General features: G+C 36.6%; 1 protein-coding gene across 1 annotated transcript; it reads right to left on the reverse strand.

Annotated features, from left to right (window-relative positions):
* Nucleotides 1-955: 955 nt before the first annotated feature.
* On the reverse strand, nt 956-12,654 carry LOC144435557 (tektin-3-like). The gene is made up of 6 exons (XM_078124144.1): nt 11,686-12,654; nt 10,989-11,059; nt 7,161-7,304; nt 3,718-3,940; nt 3,336-3,490; nt 956-2,947 (listed from the first exon to the last, which is right to left on the reverse strand). Exons 1-6 carry the CDS (start codon nt 12,379-12,381, stop codon nt 2,722-2,724), a joined length of 1,515 nt encoding a protein of 504 aa, XP_077980270.1. The 5' UTR covers nt 12,382-12,654; the 3' UTR covers nt 956-2,721.
* Nucleotides 12,655-20,573: the final 7,919 nt, after the last annotated feature.

A 20,573-nucleotide genomic window follows, 5' to 3' on the forward strand; every position in this document is an offset into this window, starting at 1 on the left:
CATATTTGCAAACCACCGTAGTTGGCGCGATTTGCTATCTCTTATCATTACAACGTACTCCGTACTCTAGACTCTAGGCTTATGAATATCTATCTTTGATAATGTGAACTAATAACCGTGAAAGCAAATAACGTCATTTTTACATGATACTCAACGTTACTCTGACACAAAGTAAATATGCTATAATTAAAGCAGGCATCAGTCAATGGAATTCACACACGAGTCAAATAAAACATACGATTTTTATATGTTTGACCACTTTCATCTTTCAAAGCATCTTTAAAGGGCCACATTTCAGTCCCTGGTCATCACATTAGTGTGATCTTAATAAGGATTACATGGGATCATTCTTTTGTTCTGCACTAACTTTTTGCTATAGCTCCGCCGGTTTTAGAATTTCTCTTCACATATCACACCTAGATTTAAATCCTAATTCGGAGTGGGCCTTTAATAGAATCTCTTTTTTTTTAATTATTCATAAACATACTACTTTCTTGAATTTAAGATGATTATGTATTATGTAACTTGTCGATATTACTACTATTATCAATATTTCATTATTAATTTTTGTGGCCCTCAGCAGATTCATTCATTCATTCATTCATTCACTCACTCGTTCATTTGTCCATTCATTCATTTATTCATTCACGCATTTATTTATTTATTTATTTATTTATTTATTCATGCATTCCACCATTCATTCATTCACCCATCACCAATGCCTCAATATTTCATTAAGTATTTTTGTGGCCCTCAGCAGATTCGTTCATTCGTTCATTTGCTCATTCATTCATTTATTCATTCACGCATTCATGTATTTATCTATCTATCTATTTATTCATGCATTCCATCATTCATTCATTAATTCACCCATCATCAATGCCTCTTCTTATGTATGTCTCACCCCTTTAAACCAATCACAGCACGCCACGTCATCATATTGGCATTTTTATTTCATTTTACGATATGTGTAACAATAACAATAGCACTCAATGAAAATAAAAACAAAATCCATTCCAAAATAAGGTGTATATAAGATACTCATTCACACAAGTTGTAATATCGTGTCATTTTAGGCATAAAATCTTTTTTATATATGTCCATGCACTTCGAAGGAAGTCGACAATACTGATATTGGAGGAAATATCGAACTTACAAACTCTCACAAACGAGTGATTCTGACCAGTGCCAAAGTTCACACAAAACTCGAAATGTCTCCCACGAATGGCGCTCATTTTGAGTTGAAAAATAATTCTGTACATTATATATCTGTTCTCCACCGATTCGAAGCTCGAGTTCGTAAATTTGAGGTCGTTGTTAACGTTTTAGTTACAATTACTATGCAAACATTTCTAGGTGCTTTTCTGACTATTTCACTATGGCACTGTTCGTAAGAAATACTGATAAAAAGCTTTATCAAATCGATCGTACTTTCAAGAAAAGAGCTCCTCTTCCGAGCAGCGAAGAAGTTGGACGGAATCGATAAAAACTAAAAATTCGTTTTAAAGTATTATGTTTCAAAACGACACACTTCCAAAGCTGTTTATACAGAAAAATTATAATAATGTTTAGAAAAACACAAGTTCATTTTTTTTACATATAACCCCGTTCACACTCAAACAGACATTCCACTGTAAGCGGTTGTGAGTCACACATTCGGTAGAACTCAACTGTGTCTTTTTTGTGACAGTGCAAACGGGGGTTTATGTTTCTGGCCTGTCGATACCCTTCACTTTTCATTCCGCTTTCTTTCATTGCCCCCTCCTACATGTACTTTGTGTCAATTAGAAATATATATGTACAATGCTATTTCAAATATTACGTGCAAAAGGCACTCAACAAGTGGATCGTTCGGGTAAATTTTCAAACTGTAAAACTACATTTAAAGCTTGCATAACTTTGGCATTCCATTTCTAAGGTATCAAACAACGGAGATGAACCCTAGAAAAGGTATTGCATAATTATGCACCATCATCGCAAAATCACAATGACGACATTTTCCGAATGAATGCGACCATTGGTCAATACTGTCACGTGCGTTCATTTAGAAAATATCGCCATTTTAATGAATTATCACCCGCGTGGTGTGGATTATTAAAACAGCAAATTTGTAACATTTTCAGGGAAATAGGACCCATTCTCTACAGCAGCACCTTATTCATTACTACGTCACCAGTGACCCTCGCCGGTTTGCTGGTATTTTTTTGTTCTTTTTTTTTACCAGTAAACTAGAGCATCGGCTTGCAAATTTGTAATATTTTATTTACTTGTCCATTTCAATCATGGAATCACAGTGTTGAAATTCAGTCAACAGAACTAAAATTCAACCATATTTAAAACATATTGTTTTTGTCTCTAATGACCTGAATGAAAAATGAGTGTTTTTAGGAAAGGAGTCTTTGATATACGTTTACGTCTCGGTGTATATATTGCTAAACCACAGTAAAGCTTTATATCGTCGGAAAATCAGCTTGTACTCTCTCATTTCCTTTCCTGTTTATGTAAATTTTAAAGAGGCATTTCTAGAGAGAAAACTTCATCTGTTTCTCAAAGTAACACAAAAGTTTATCTGTGATATTTTTGAAAACAGTTAACAAAACACTCCTATTCCAGGTGAAAATAAAAGCTATATTCCTGACATATGGGGGCGCTATAACCGATAAGTGTGAATTGGGCCTGCAAACCGTGCTCCAGCTATTATTGTAAATTGTATACACTACTCTATGGTGTAGCTCTGTAGGCAGCCAGTTTGGTTGTTGTTGGGTATGTTCTGCGGGTACCCATGCACTTCTCTTTGTCAATGAACAGACTGTTGTTCTTGACGGACAGATCATGTTCAAGTGTGGCCTTGGTGCGTACCAGTTCTTGCAGGGCAGCCTCTGCAGCACGCAGACGGTTCTGCAGGATGTCAACAGTCTCGTAGATTTCACCAACTTCCCTGACAAGTCTGTAAGGTAACAAAAATTAGAGAGAATTCAGAATTAAAAAATGTCATCGTAGGTACACTTCGTGTTGCATATGAATAAAAATATAACATTTTGTTTGTTTGTTTGTTTGTTTGTTTGTATGTATGTATGTATGTATGTATGTATGTATGTATGTATGTATGTATGTATGTATGTATATATGTATGTATGTATGTATGTATGTATGTATGTATGTACATGTATGAATGTATGTATGTGTGTATGTATGTATGCATGTGTGTATGTATGTATGTATGTATGTATGTATGTATGTATGTATGTATGTATGTATGTATGTATGTATGTATGTATGTATGTATGTATGTATGTATGTATGTATGTATTTAAAACAACAAATGATGTCCATACCTATGTTGTGGCTGATCCCCACACAATTCAACATTTGGACGGTAGGTTCTGTTGTCAAGACGACTTTGAGCCACCTGAAGTGGTGCTGTTTTATCATGGATGGCTTTACGTAGCATTTCAATGTTGTTTTCCATTTCATTGATTTCTTGTAGAACCTGGAGATACAAAACATATAGATGTCGGTTATTTACCGTGTTCATCTCTCTCACCCACAACAACCCACAACTCATTCACTCAATCGCTTGCTTGCTTACTCGTAAACTAACTAACTAACTCACCCACTCACTCACTCACTCACTCACTCACTCACTCACTCACCCACCCACCCACCCACCCACTTTGGACGAGAACAGCGTTAACAAATAGTTCACTCTTGACCTACCTTAGCCAAATGTGCCTGGAGGTTGTTCCTGGCGTCCAGACTCTCACAAATTCTGCCCTGGAAGGCGACATTAGTAGAATTGTACTGAGTCCACATATCGTTGGCAGTTTCTTGTAGAACGCCATCAATATCACCACGCAATCCCCTGGAGCCGTTTCGCTCACGCTGAGAACGGAGCAAGTTGTCGTTCGTGAATTTAGCCCAGCTTTCAGGGATGGAGACACTACAATGAAATAAGATTAATTAACGGAGAATGAGTTAATATTTTATGACATTGTCGTGTTTTGTTTTCAATTCTATATTGTAACGTTACGGCACAAAAAAAAGGATATTGCTTACGGGTATATTTTATCTGCGCATATTTGGTGTAATTCAGGGGCCCCGCGTGGCTAATAATAGGAGGTACTTGAGATTCACCGGTGGCATAACTTGGATGCTTTGAAATAGCACACTAAACAGTACTAATGTCGACTTGTCGTCATTAAATTGCAAAATACTGGGAAAGATTTATGCTAAGAAACTATTCGAGTGAGACATTTACAACAAAAAGGCTATTGTGGACACAGGATACACCTGCTTTATTGTTACCCTTTTTGTACTGAATTTTGAACTTTCACCTTTTGTTGCTATGGAAGCCATGAGAAACAAATTATTATATGTCTAATGTGTACAGAATCGATACACCTATATATATATATATATATCAAATATTTGATGAGCGTGGCAACAGGAATAAATTTGATCATGTTCAAATTCAGCCACGTACATATATCAAATTTTGTCATTTTTATTTGTTTGGGAAATATTTTGAATAATTGATGTCCCTCACAGGCATAGCTATTATATGTCTGCATAATTGACACTAATTTAATATTTCATAGGAAACTGCATGCCCAATCGATCGAAGCGTCGTCTGTTGCTAAGCAACATACGCACTCCAAATACGAGTCATTTTATTTTTCTTGTGAACTTTGTGATGTTGTTGGAACATCCCAAGGGAGATCTCGTCATTTATTAGGTGAATAACATCCATACATATCGACTGGATAATGAATTTATTCGTCGTGATGTTTGAAAAGTTGAATGATTTCCCCAAACATTCGGTGGTGCAAATGAAATGATGATAATCGCTTTTCTGACATTGTATGCTCCGTTTCATTTTACTCATATGTGCGAATCACGATAATTTCAGTAGTAAAAACGAACTTTATCTATTACTGCAATTTCATATTTTACTAAGCAAGCATAAAATATATCTTTATTATTTTACGTTTTGAGGCAGTCAAAACAGCATTCAATGGTTGGATATCAGGTTTTGGGGATTTGATGTTGGATTTAAAAATTGTATCATACGACGTGAGGACGCCCCTACCTAACGATAGAGATAACGATCATACTTTATATAGTTACCGGTTTTTAGAATTGTCAACGTGTGTACCAAAGGTGGTAAACTAACGTAACTGTTTTGTGTTTAATTAATAAAGTAAACATAACATTTCTAGAAGATAGCGGGGACACGTTATCTTAGCTCAACATGGCAATGTTCTGTCAAATTTAGATACACCAATTATACTATATAGTTGTGTCTCCAGTTTTCTTTCATAATTTTGTTTACCCTTTGGAAATTTAAATTGAATCTCAGTGTGAACGCTATGTTTTAATTAGAATCGACGTACGCATATAAAACAAGCTGTGGTAACTTCGAATTACATTTTCTAAGATACATTGAAAAACAAGTCATTTCAATACAATACATATGGCTAGAAAAATCATTGATATAAAATCATTTGTATTTTTGTTTATTTTATTTTGGTTTCACATCATTTACTTGTTGTTGTTTTTTATTTCGGGTTTATTAGTATTATGTATTCGACAACTCCTTATTATTTCTCAATATGTATCTCACAGTTCGGCTCTCATGCAGGCGATGATGCCACACCCGTATATCATGCTAACAATATTGACAACGATTCAACACATTCGACTTTTCCCTTGGGTTTTTATCTTTAATCCCATTTCACTACTCTTTTGTTGATGCCTTTCAAATACGTTGTGAAGTATGATGAAAGGACAGAAGGCAAATAACAAAAGAATGTCTGTGAAATTACTCCTGCAAGAATACATTAGAGGTAAATCTCTTACCGATTAAAAGAGCGACTTGTGAGCTTTTAAAATACACTGTACGAATGATGTTCTCTAGAATGCTCTTTCATACATTGAAACAGTGAGAGGCTTAAAGTAGACGGGGGTACTCGTTTTGTAGTAGATGTGACACAACATGTTGCTATTGTGCCGACCCTGATCAGTAGCTGATTCATAGATGTAGTTGTATGTACGTGTTAAAGTGTGGACATTTGTATCCCCAACTTTTATCACGGTCTTAACGTACGCCCGAACACAATTAGACGACCTCAAAGATTGATGTCGGTTAACTTTGAAAGTTATTTGTGGGTCGTATTTTTTTTACACAGTCACTAAATGTTTGTGTAAATGATCAGCAACAACATACAGCGAAACTATTTTAATTAAGAAATTACAGAAGTCAGAGAACGGTATTAGTAAACAGACATTCGGGTTTTTTTGTTTTGTAACAAAAGCAGCGTTCCTAGTGTCCCACATAGAATACTACGTGGGAAGTGTGATATGACACCACTTCCCTAGCAACGCTGTAAGATATACCAAACACGTCACATGGTGGCTGCCATATTGTCCCGTATATAATACCATGAATCGAATAGTGGCAAATGACACTCGCCGTTGTGAAATGTGTTGAATTAATGCCAACCTGTGTCATGTGGTTTGTATATATATATGTTGTGACTCATTTTATATCGACCAAAGCGGTGCTGTCACCAAGTCGCCAAGATATAAAATTGATCAAGATTAGTTGGAAGTTGTTGGCATAGTTAATAACGTGCAGCTTTATTTGCCATGGTGTGGCTTCATGGAGTTGGCATATCTAATTTACCCGTGGCCTATTTAAAAGCAATGTTTTAACATGTTTTGGTCAACTATAGGAGTATCCATTTCAACAATTCATGACCATATCAAATCACCTTAAACAACGTCTACAGGTACATGTAAATATGTAAATATGTAAATGTACTCCGTGAACATTTAAATGCCAAGCCTACGTGCGAACTTTGGGTATCGAAGATTACTTACTTACTTACTTACTTACTTACACACACACACACACACACACACACACACACACACACACACACACACACACACACACACACACACACACACACACACACACACACACACACATATATATATATGTGTGTGTGGGTGCCTACTAAAGGCTTTATATATATTATATATATTATATATACTAGTTTATATATGTATATATATATATATGTGTGTGTGTATATATATATATAGTATATAGTCTATATATGTGGGGGGGGGGGGGTCTCAGTGGTTATACTTACGTGTTGTCAACACTCTCAACACCACGGTGGTATGCCAGTCCCTGTGCGTTGTTGTGTAGTTGGTGACATCTAGCATCAATGTTCAAAGCCTTGTACTTATCTGCAGCATCCTTCTCCAGTTCGTGCAGGGCAGCTCTATCCATGCTGCAATTAAAAAAACAACACAATTAATGAACGTGAAAATGGGTATGATTTTATATACTAATCAAACATTAGACATGGATTTTTACAGCTCGATGATTTGAAAGTCTTATTTACGTCCAATTAGCAAAATTAAGGCAATTTGTATTGTTACAACTAAAAAACCTCAGACCACTATAGACTTACACCGGATTCTACAGTTGCAAACATCCAAGTTATCGACAATTACCAATTGCTTGAATGCTTCCAGTTTCTAAAGCCAAATTTGACACATTCATAGCTTCAATCGCATTTTCGAGCTTTTTAGACTTTACTCTACTAGTTATTAATGAGCTGACGAGTGAAACATGCAGCAAAATAGTCTAACAAATGTTATAGGCATTGAAATGTCATTTGTACTATTGTGTGTTTAGAATGAATTGCTGTGTTCATTTATTCTAGTCACATCAGTCAATTTCCGTCAATAAAAAATATTTCTGTTGTAGCAAATTATTTTTCAGTCTAGTAGCTTTCCTTCAAGTCAATCAAATTGCCAATAGTTGCCATGGTTACACCTGTCAGCGCGTATTGAGGAAAAAACTACTTAGTTCTTGAAAGTGCACGACTCTAAGCGCGCCTTCTCATATTTCGTACACAAGTAGTCGGGGGCAAATGTCTCCAACAAATTATATATTCTTATATGCACCATTACAAGATCTTTTTCTCAATGATTGATGTTGCTATGGGGATCATTATCTTGCAAACGAATAATAATAAACTAAATACTTGAGGAAAATACACATGTTTCGAGTATGTCTAGCTGACAAATTGTTGCTAAGGAGAACGAACGCGCCGTTGCTATGTAGCACTTATCGGTTTAAATTCCTGAGTTTCCACCGTCATGACCACGTGTGAACCCTAACAGAAACTTTGAATGTACCGTTTGATCAAGACTTAATTGAGATGCGGAATGTTTTCTTTTCGTTAAATATCTGATGATACGCCTGCATCTAACTTGACATGGCATCTTTTGTTGTCGGTTGGTTTGTTGTGTTTACTCTTGTTCAATTACGACACCGGTTTTATTCTCTGGCAAGGTGTTCTATCGATCGACCGAGTTACGTAACCAAACATTATGACAGCCGAAATAAACCCACAAGCCCAAAGTCAAGACATTGAAAAGGTATGTTCAAAGTTGACATAGCAATGCTATACTACATACCAAGCAAATAATTGTCAAATATTTGAGACTTATTTTGGGTAACGCTAAAAAATAGTTAACAATTGCAACAAATAGAATGTTTACTATGAGTGGACGAGAGTTGGTGAAATAGATCCTATAAAATTCATTAAAGTCTGTCTGAAAGGAAATTGAATTCTTGGAGTGAAATAAACACTGTTCGTTCTATGTGCGAAATGTCAACAAAACTGTCGATGTTTCTCATTCCTCGCATCACACGAATACCAAGGTATTCAGTAATTACGCGCTTTGTAGACAAATAGATCGCTTAGATACAAGTACGTTCGAACACTGCAGATGGATGGTTTTTTTCTAAATCGAAAGTTGTACATCTGATGATTATTTCAAAAACGGAAATGCTATTGATGTCTCTTTGCTGTTTCACAATCCATTGCAATAATTATCTTTGTACCAATTGCCTGTAAATATCATCTCTCTTTAATTACTCATTGTATTCATTAACATTGCACTGTTTTCCGTCATGCACCAATTAACATTTTCCTCAGTAAAACGTCAATATTTTTCTCATTTATAATATTGGATAATTGGCACCGGATTATAAGGTTTCATGATCATGTCAAACCGTGGGACTGCAAATTCACAATACACAGTTTGTGGGAGGTTTTACAGACTGTTAGATCGTACAGAAAATTCGATATATTTCTGTTTGAGTAGTTGCTTTTCATGACATTGCTATTCATTCTATTCTGAAAAGAACTCGATATTGTTCTAATCTGGTTATTTGTACTGTAGTAGGCAAAACGTGCACTACATACAAATTTTGAAATTTATCAAGGCATGCAGGTGTTAGATTATGTTGTAGGTACACTTTCGTATATATGTGAGGGGGGATTTTCTAACATGTACATTACATGACCGACCCTGACCGCATTATGCATTACCTATACACTAGCACATTTGTATTGTTGTGATGCATAAACGGTGGAAATAAGACTTCTGGCTTTGTTCTGTTAGCGGCTCGGGGTTAAACGAAAAAGCATAGAACATGATCGTAAAAAATCAGACATCAATGGTACAGTTTCGACCTCGGCCGTATACGTTATTTATGTAGAAAAATGTACTATACTGTCCTGAAAAGACTTCTTACAGACACAGGTAAGCCTAGTCGACCCGTTGCTAAGGACAACTGTCGGCCATAAATTCCCCGATTGCAGTGCAGTGTTTGATATATGTAACGTACAACAACCAAGTACACCATTGATTGCAAGTATATTGGTATGTCAGGTACAGATGTTAAAATATGACTTCATTTGCAGACGGTGACAAAAAGTACTTCAACATTGCTAGGCACGCTGTGCGTTTCGCTTAGCAACGGACAAATTGAGGCAATGATGAGACAGACATGAAGACAGGAATTTCTTTCCTATTAGACTCTAGAATAACATTGAAGTAGTCTTGTTTTATATTTTCAAAGCCTATAAGAAATAATTTTTGTGTATTTGTAAGTATTGTTATATAGTACACAGAGTGGTCGTTTGACCCAGACGCTACAGGCACGTAAGATACGACATATTATCAATCAAGTCAGTGACCTTTGAAATACTTGGTATTTTATATTTTACAATGGGATTGTCAGTCCCACGTTGTTTTCTGTATTCTCTACCTCTAGAATGATTAAATTCTGACGATAATCAAAACGTGTTGCCACTCTTAGGTTAATGTCAATGAGATTTTGATGGAAGACAAAGCCGTAAAGCCTAGAGGACCTTGAAGGTCATGGGGTCATACCGGTATAAATGCGATGAAATATACACCGTTTTTTTCTGACATGTCCAGTAGAGTGCGGAGAAATAAAAATGGCGTTAGTTTCGGGTGTTTCTGTCAATTAGTCCTGATCAACGTTACATTTTTCTGTTTCTCTGTTTATATCCTGTGGAATATTCGTGGCTATGTCTCGTTTACGATGAAATATTACAAACTATACTCACTAATTTTCTTAATATTATGACAGAGAAGTTAATGGCTGTTTTGTATTGTTGAAGTGATTAAATTGGTGATTTATGAGTAACCTCAATTTACCTGACATCTTAGTCTATCATCATGGTGTAAAGTTGAGATGTGTCAGGTGGTGAGTCGCGTGCACAAGATAGCTTATAGAATGAAGATGAAACATACACAAGCAGGTGATGGCTGATCCATTTCATTGATTACATTGAAATTATTATAAGCTTATTGCTTGTTTCATTCAATTATATAAATGAAGGTGATTATGCTGGTAGTGATGCTATTATAACGTTAACCATCAAACGTTAGTTATAGTTATAGCAGTTATAGTAAATGGTACTATATAAATATGTATAACGTCGTTATTAATGTATATGTGAACACCTTTCAAATTCATGAAATATACATATTGACTCGGATCGAATCTAATCGTACTCGACACGCTTTAAAATGACAGGGAAATGTTATTCCAAAATACATGATTTTTTAGTGGTAATATATACCTGAGCTGGGCTGCAGAGCGGTCAATCATCTTCCTCAAGTGGTCCTGGGAATGCTTGATGGTGGCTACCTCCTACAACACAAAGGAAATTGAAAAGGGACATTTGAACATTTGCTACAATGAAGTGCTTGTTCATGAGAGGTTATTCCACTTTGCGGTAAACTTTGCCTGATTAATGCCATTTTATTTGACGGGCATGTTTGTTAATATCAAGTGATGTTAATATAGAAATCTTTACGTCCATTTGTGTCGGTCTGCTGAATAGATTGTACAAGGGGAAATGTACACGCGTAACCCAAGCGTCTGTCCGTCGAGTTTGTTTGTTTGTGTGTGTTTAATCGATGAACGTCGCCCATAATGTAATAAAACATGGGTTCTACCACAGACGAGTCTGTTTTACTGGCTTAAAAATGGTGTAAATTTGGTAGGTGCTTACACTTTGATGGACAATACTGAACTAATTGGTCGTGGTGATCATGGTAATGAACTTGTATGAGGGAGGTTGTGTCGGTAATTGTCATGGTAATTCATAGAAACTGGCGGGTAATGAACATGTGAATAGAAATGTTTGGATACCAACAGAGTCGATTGGCATGCAGACTAATAATCACTTATCACCCAGATGAGAAATTCATACTGTCTCGTTTTGGAAATAAAATATACATTCAATTTGACTTTGAACTTCATCATGATCTTACCCTTAGAAGTTGTTTCTCAACTGCATCATTAACCATGTCGATGCCCTGTCTCTTTTCTCTGGAGAAAAGACACTCCTGTGCGATTGCAAGGGGTCCCTCAGTTTCCCTCAGGGCATGTTCCGTCCTCTTCTTCCAGGCCGCCAGGTCGTTGATTTCTTTCTGCATCTCATCAATTTCATTGTGCAATTCGGACTTCCAGAAGTTGATGTCGGTGATTCTTGAACCGAGGTTCTTGCTTGATTCTAGTTGTGTCTTCACAGTTCTGGCGTCTGTCTCGTGGGCGATGCGGACGTTCTCATCACGGAGTCGCATTGCTGCGCTTCTTGTCATATCTGAGGTTCGGTAATTGGTGTTGTTACTCTTGAACCATTCTGTAGGTGTATACTTTGAGAACAAGGCTGTGCGATTTGAAGGCACCATTGGAGGAACTCTGTAAACTGCATCGTCGCGGCTAAGTATACTAGGGTTGGTGGGAGGTGCGCTCTGACTTAGTGGGCTCAACTTGTTGGCACCTCTGTAATAAGTGCTGGGCTTCCATGGTAAATTTAGCGACTGACTAACTATAAATGGCGGTGCGTAGCTCTTGTAAGAAGCTTGCATGGTACTCTCTAGTGGTGGTAGAAAGGTTGCTCCGGTACCAGCTTTGGGACCGGAGAAGTAACTCGCCGTCATAGTTTGTCCGTAGTAATCCTGCATGATTCTAGCTTTGTTTGTCAACCGGTGTCAAAGTCCTAATCGTTTCAACAGGGTGTAGGCAGTCAGAAATGATCGGTTCGTTTCAGAAAACTTCTCAAGAAAAGTTCCTTACTTCACTTCCGTGTAAGTCTTGTTCTTGAACTACTGAACAACTCCCGTGTTTCGGAAAGAACTGGTTGATCCTGGTGAGAAGACTCAGGATATCAAGCTTACATGTGGTAATGTCGACTGATTCGACTCGACAAGACCTAATCTAATGGAGTACACACAACGGCTACCTCGCAACAAGACTTATGTTTATGGATACCTTCATCGGCCAATTGAATGCGTCAGCTCATGAATATTGGCTTCGCGTATGGGCGGTATCCAAGGCCGTCGCTATGGACGCCATTATGGATGGCGCGCTCCTATTGCAAACAAGTGGTCAGACCAATGAAAGAAACAATACAGAGTGGGTCATTATAGACCCGCCCCCTGGTAACCATTGAATCGTGAAAGTTTCCATCGATCAAAAACTGCTAATCAAGCCTCGGAGAGCTTAACTAAGGTCATAAAATATTAAAACACCCAAGGATATTACAAAAGAGTTCTTTTTTATCAAAGACTGTAATGCCGCAAGAGTATACAACATACATGTAACAACAACTTGTTCGTGTTAGAATCGCAGTGTCTCTGAAGACATAAAGCAAACACAATATTGATTCACCGTATAGACGAATTAAAGATCAAATCATAATAACCTCATTCTAGAGGCCAAAGTCAACACACTTGTGTCTATCATTTCAAAAGATTATCGCTCTGTCTGGGTGACACACGAATATGGAACGGATAGCGAGAAATTTACAAGGTATCTATCCCATGTAAATTCTTATAACACATAGGACACTTTTATATATTATGCTGAAATATATTAACGCAGTTATTGTAATTGCTGATTTGCGTGCGTTAATATCTGTAAGAAATATGAAATAAACATATTTATTAATATGAAGCATATCTAATGACTTTACTCGTGATTTTAATAAATGAATTATCATATTAATACACGTATCATCCTGACCTTTAACCTTTGCATGTATGTTGTGTGTGATATCCTTATGAATAAAATAACACGACGAAAGGCGACCTGCTAGTGTGATGATTAAATTAAACTTTAACGCGTGGTTTGTTGCCGTCAATAGGAACGCACACAAACAGTTTTGCCCTGAGTTCAAAGCATCACAAAACAAGGAATACATACATAGGGAACACGATGAACTCGGTGTCGAGTTCATAACAGTGGTTTGATATAAAGAGCGATGAATCGGTGTACTTCTGAATTGACAATGCCAACGTTCTCAATGTAATCGTTGGTCACTGGAAAGTTATCGCAAAATCCAACCTGGCCGCTTAGTTTCAACATACATATCAATTCCAGTAAATTTGTGTTAAAATGTGTCAAAATTGATCATGATTGTACATTTAATAACATTAATGTCTCACCGTCTGAGCGTCTTTGACTTTTCTCTCTTTTGATTAATTTTCAAGGTTCATTTATGACATAGGTGTCAATTTCAAACTTAAATTGTTTAGACTCACATTTCAGTACATTTAAGTTGAATGGTTCATGCTAATTCCCATAAAATTCATGTTCAAGTGGCAAAGAAAGGAAAATAACGAGCTTTGGTTTGCAATTCAACAGTAAAGGAACGTCAATAATTTATAACTACTCTAGAGTTCATTATATTTTGATAAGTGGCGATTGAATATAACTTGGCGTCCATAGCAACCGTGGTTTATGGTTTTTCCAGTCGTTAAAAACATCTCCTGGGTTTTATGATAGATAAGTAAAATATCAACGCCGAGATATGAATGTTGAGTGAGAACTTGAGGATTTGTGTTTTTTGTCGCACGTTAACGAGTACTGGTGAACGGTTGAAGTGTGAATCACGTAACGTTTGTTTGCGTTGTCTGGTTAATCTCAGCGACACATTCAGACTATAGTTCATGTGTGTGACACTGTACTTTGATTTGTCATCTCAACATCGCAAAATTGTGAAGAAGTGGTGAGATTTTTTGGAATTTGGTATCGGTTTCCCGTCTGATCTATGTGTGAGATATTTTGTCAACGCGAATCCCCTCAGTTTTTCAAATGCATAATAACCCCCGTGACTTTAATGTTTTTAATATTATCAACTCAGACTGTAACATGGAATTACGGTAAGAACTGCCGATCAATCGAATATAAAACAATTCAGTGTTTACATTTCGATTTTCAAAACTTGAGACAGTACTTTTCGCACTTTTGCTAGTTCAAACATGTAATTTCCAATATATTTGTGGAAAAGGGTGAATACATATGATTACAAAAACACAATTAAGAACTGGATGGTCTCAATAAACCTGGTTTGCAAAAGTTTTGACTAGCTTTCACCCTGTTAACAGAGCATCATCAGGTTGATTATAACATGTAAAGAACGTACATCTATATGTTATTTCTGTCAGTCAACAAAGAAATAACCATATTGCATTGAACAGTGTCTGATCCAGGAACAACAGCGTCATCTGAACCTTTCCCCAAATACTAAAGAACACTGGGACCCCTTTGTAACGCTGGCAAAATAAAGGATACAGATGATATTGGAGTTTGAAATACTAGAGTGCGTTCAATGTTGATAAAATAGTTGTAATATACATTATCCAGTGTAAGTTGTGATCACGTGGTAAGAAAGATCAAATGGCCTTGAAGTGTGTGCACGTGCCACAACCCAAGTCTAATAATGCCACAGTCTCAATCACAGTCACAATGCTATATTCAAAATACAGACATGGGACATCATGACAGTGATATATTTGGACTTGCACACACAAAAAATGAGTTGCAAATTGATGACATTCTCTCACTATGCCAACAGAAAGAAACTTACAAGTCCATTCTTTTATGTTTAATTTCGAACCACACTTCTTTTCTCACGCTACCAACCATTCAACGTCTTATAGGTGTGATTACTTTCTATATCGATTTTATCACCAACATAATATGACGTCATTAAACAAGTCTGGCCAGTGTGATGATTTATGATATTTGACAGCATAAAGAATATAACAAATATAATCATATTCATTTTACAGTAATATAGCATGACAGCAGATATTTATTACCTGTTTTTCATAATACAGGAGATAAGAAGAATACATTTTGTGATAAATCTCGGCTAGAAGCCTGATATCTAGAATAAACACTGAATCAAACCACAGACGGTGAAGGGTCTATGATCTATCATATGATAGATGGTGGAATCCTTTGTTGTAGTCTCACGCTACTTGAATCATAGTCTTCCCTTTTTTCCTTTTTTTTAATAATTTGATTTTCTCTTCATGATACTCTTACCTCAGCTCTGGTTGTTAGTGGTTATTGTTATTTACACTTATTCCATTGTATGTATGTACATTACCATAGGGTAAATGACTTAGTCAAACAAAAACGACTGTCTGGCAAAAGTACCCATATAACAAATGCTCACTAATTGGCAAGACAATGAGGATGGGATGTAGGTATATAGAATATACTGTAAAAGTCAACAATGCCATTGACGCGTCGTTGATTGCCGCCTCCCAGAGTGCAATGGGACTGGGAAACGGAACTGACGTGACGTTTATTCGATACTAAAGTACTTATAAATCTTTACGGTGCAAACATTCGCTCTCTTTTTCTGTTGTTAGCTAGTTACACATTTATTGAAAGGTTGCCTCAAGCTGTTTAGATTATTCTAATTTCCAATAATCGCTTTCAGGATATGTTATGAAAACAAATTCCAAGTTCATTGTCTCTTATACAGTGCAAGCTACTATATGAAGTGTGTCTATTTGCGGATATGTTTTATCAGTTTCCATGGATATTAAATAAATTCTCAATATAAATCATCAATGTGTCAATCGACAGACAGACAGACAGACAGACAGACAGACAGACAGACAGACAGACAGACAGACAGACAGACAGACAGACAGACAGACAGACAGACAGACAGACAGACGGGAAGAGTGGAGGGACGAGATAGGCAGAGAGAGAGGTAGAGGGAGGACAGACAGGCAAACAAACGACTACATTTTTTCAAGTTTATCCCTGTGTGTTGTGGTTAAATTCTTTACATTGCGTGTCAGAAACGAGTTCTTGAAAGCCAGTTAACTATTAAATAAACAAGACGACACTCTCCATAAATGTCATCCTTTACACTTCATTTAAAGCAGTGTGTATTACATGTACTCTTAAAGATGCCCTGTAGTACCCGTGCTTTTCAATGTTACACAATTAAAACATAACCTTTGTTGCTGACAACTTGGAGAAAGCAGCCAATAACCTGTCATGAATGAATATTACATCTAGCCACCATTTACACTATATAAAGTAATTCTGTGTATTAGCACTGTGTCTGAATGAATGCCATGTCGGTTTCCAACTTTCCGTTTGCTGTGTGCGTATGTTCGTTTGGCTCCTAGCGATACGTACGTTACATATGAACACATTCAAGTTTTGCCTAGAGTCGATCAGTAGCCTCTCTGGTCCCATGATTAGTTGCCTTGTACGTACAAATGATTTCGGATTAGTTGGAATTCAGTCGGAAGAAAGGTATTTATTTCCGGTAGCTGTAACTTTTCGCCTTTTTAAGAGTTGAATAATGAACCATACTTTAATATTTAACGGTTCAATCATTCTAAATAGACTGATTACACGGTGTTCGTCTTGTAGTTGACGGTATTATGTACACTTGCTTGATGTCGGTGTGTAAATAGACTTGAAGCATTGATTTATGTTGTAATATTTTGTGTTGGATGTTTAAGTATACTGGCAATCCATCGTTGTAAAACCACTGATCTCTTTACGGTGAACCTTAACAGACGACCCTAATATATTTCATTGCTTTAGTTAGAAAATTTATATATTGTAACTCTGACTAGTGAAAATGAGGTAATCGCGTATTCTTCAATGACAAGTACAACAATACAGATAACACAACGATTAGGAAAACCTAGTTCCAGTTACATCTACCGAGATTTAACTTGTCAATGAGAGGAATTTCTTCTAGAATGTGATGTAGAAGACGCCATTATTTACTTATGTTTCTTTATTGTATACCCCCCCCCCTCCCTTTCCGTTTGTCTTCTCTTTTTAAAGAGTGGCCAATATTGAACGTCTCGCAATTTTACAACATAGGTACAAAATGCCATGGAAAGGCCTAAAACGCCAGTAGGTTGTAAGGGGAATGGTTTCAAGTTAGAATATATTCAAAATCAACAGAATATTTATACCAATTCCAACACCATACTACCAATACCAATAGATGAGTTTTGCTCTTTTATCTCAGACTATCTCTTTTGTCCTCATTTATCAATTACTTATCATTTATATCAGCTTGATTGTTTGATTATTTATTTGAAAGTTTGTATTATCAGAATGTATTAAACTACGTGGATTGGTTTTCAGAGATTACCGTTATCTTCATAATTAGGTCAAAGTGTGTTCATTTAAAGTATCATCCATAAATGTATTTACTATACACAGGCTGGGTGTGTCTGGCTTGACCTGGGTCATTTTAAGTTAAGCTGATTGAATCCTTTTGTAGATTGTGAAGTTGTAGTACTAGATGTGTGTGTGTGCCTTTTCCCCCGTTTGAATGTTTTTCTTCTTAAAAAGGTTCTTTGTTAGGAGTAGGATACAGCATAGGAAAATTTGAATTTTAGAATGTTAACAGAAAACGACGAAGACAACAGTGATGAACAGTGAGGGAGAAGGTGAGATTGATGTGTGTGTGTGTTGTGTGTGTGTGTGTGTGTGTGTGTGTGTGTAGGTAGATAAGTAGGGTATCTATCTATCTATCTATGTATATTTGCATTTCTGTATGTATCTATGTATCTAATTTGTGTGTAGGGGTGGTCGTGTGGTCATACATGTGAGTATGCTACATTTCAAAAATGTGTCACTGAGCTGTGATTTTTGCGTTTTGTTTTTAGTTTTCATGAGTAAACTATGGCTACTGAGAAACAACCACCATTCTGGTGCCCCCTGTTTCCACTCTGCACATGACACGATATCTAAATCTTTATAATCTCTGTACCTCATTAGTTCATGTACGGGGAGTTATCTAGTTGTGTACGTAATCCGTATTCTGGACAACTGTATACACATGAAGATAAGGCTATTTCCAAACACCCTGTCCAAATTCGAAATGGACTTCAACAACATTGATCTATACAGATTAACATTGACTATATGTGGATACCTAAAGGTCATGAAATATTTAAGGCACCGGGTACATAGATCCACTGTGTTCAATACGTACTCTTTTCGCTCGATTGGTTAAACTGAATATACCAAAGATGGGACCTTGACGACCCCGTTACTTCACAACAAAGGGAAACAATAATTGTATTATTGAAAACATTCCGTTAGTTTGGATTTGACACTCAGGTAATTTACAAAGTGGGCTTAGACAATACTAGGAATGTTTCGTCAATGATTTTGTTACAAACAGTTGGACATGACGTATAATTGGATAGTATTGCGATACTTGTACTACTGCGAACTATGTTGTTGATTTCCACGGCAGGGATTACGGCACGCTGGATAAATCGATTCCATTTTAAACAAATGATCAGATGCAAGTATCTGAAGATCAGACTTAGATTGAATACAGTAAATGGAAACCCAATGACACACGATTAGGTTATAGGCAAGGTTTATTTTGAAATTAAAACAAAAATCAAAATTACACAGAATTGCAGTATCGGAGATAACACTAGAAAACAATCAAGTCTGTAGTAGAGACTCTCCACTGAGAAACATCTTAGTTCACTCTGCTGACTTCTGGGTAGTAGGCCCTTCGAGAGTAAATTTTAAATCACGTATTTATGAAGATAATTCATCGCATTGTAGGGTTTTGGTTGTTTAGAACTAACTCCATAGACTTCATCATCTTGTGTATGTATATGTACAATGTATATGTAAATCAACAGTAATCGGCTTCTCATACCAACTGTTGTCTTATGTCAAATAAATATCACTTCCCAAAGTAAGGCGATCAGAGCCTATACACACGATACAGTTATCCCGGACAGTTATCCTCTTGGAATTGCATTATGATTACATAACTTAGGATTCACAGTGAAACTATTCCGTGGGGTATTCTGTTAGCCCTCAGACCACTATAGAGTTCTCTATAGTGGTCTGAGGTTAGCCTTTCTAATAAGTTTCTGGGCTTTTACTATATTACATCCCCAAAAACAGTCATGTCATTATTAACTTATTACTTCAATGTGTATTTGTCATTGAATGTTCTAGTATTCAGTTTTCACGATTAAATTATATGACTGTGTGTGTGTGTGTGTGTGTGTGTGTGTGTGTGTGTGTGTGTGTGTGTGTGTGTGTGTGTGTGATGTTATACTATAAGTACGACCCCAATCTAACCCTCCCATACGTGGCTGTGTGCACAGTGTCATGGTACCAACCCAGCTATTCGACAGGTGCAACGTTGTTTACTGTGTACGTGTATACTTACTAGCATACCTAACAAATGAAAACCAAACTTGACACCCTTCATGGTGAACCAACCATAACAGCTACAGGCGACCCCAATATGTCCTAATTAGAAATTAACTACTTTGACATAATTCCACATTTCTGGTTCCGTAATTGGAAGATCATTGTATTATACCAAATATTCGACCTTCAAGAATGGTTTTACTCGAAAGCCGTGTTATGTTGAGTGTCACAGCGATCAAACAATAAATATGTTTGTCTAAATGATAAAAAACCTGGTCTCCTGGTCTCCGGGCCAAGTTGCCGAAAGATATATCACCTAGTTTTAAGAACAACTTAAACAATGCACTTGAACGTCCACCTTGTTGTGGTATTTTTGTGCATTTGACATGTTGGCAACCCTATAATTACATATATAGTCATGGGTCACATTGTACATTTCAAACGCGTTGCCATGGATGACTAACTGTTCACCGCTTAATTATTACAATGCCCTGTATCGGATGAAGGATAATATTACATAGTTTCCCCGGTAACCAAGCAGTTCGTATCTCAAGTCTGGATGGTTCATTGCAAAGGTCTAACGCATAAACATGTCTGTCGACTTTGTAACTGGCTATACTGTGAGGCTCCCCCACAATCCAATACGATGAAGAGTCCGATTACATGGATAAAA

Source organism: Glandiceps talaboti, chromosome 5 (assembly GCF_964340395.1).
Source record: "Glandiceps talaboti chromosome 5, keGlaTala1.1, whole genome shotgun sequence".
Taxonomy (NCBI): Eukaryota; Metazoa; Hemichordata; class Enteropneusta; family Spengelidae; genus Glandiceps; species Glandiceps talaboti.

Coding starts and splice junctions, on each gene's coding strand:
- LOC144435557 (XM_078124144.1), bottom strand. CDS start 12,381: ATGCAGGATTACTACGGACAAACTATGACGGCGAGTTACTTCTCCGGT. Junction 7,305..10,988: donor CGCTCTGCAGCCCAGCTCAG/GTATATATTACC, acceptor TTTTAATTGCAG/CATGGATAGAGCTGCCCTGC. Junction 3,941..7,160: donor GTTGAGAGTGTTGACAACAC/GTAAGTATAACC, acceptor ATTTCATTGTAG/TGTCTCCATCCCTGAAAGCT.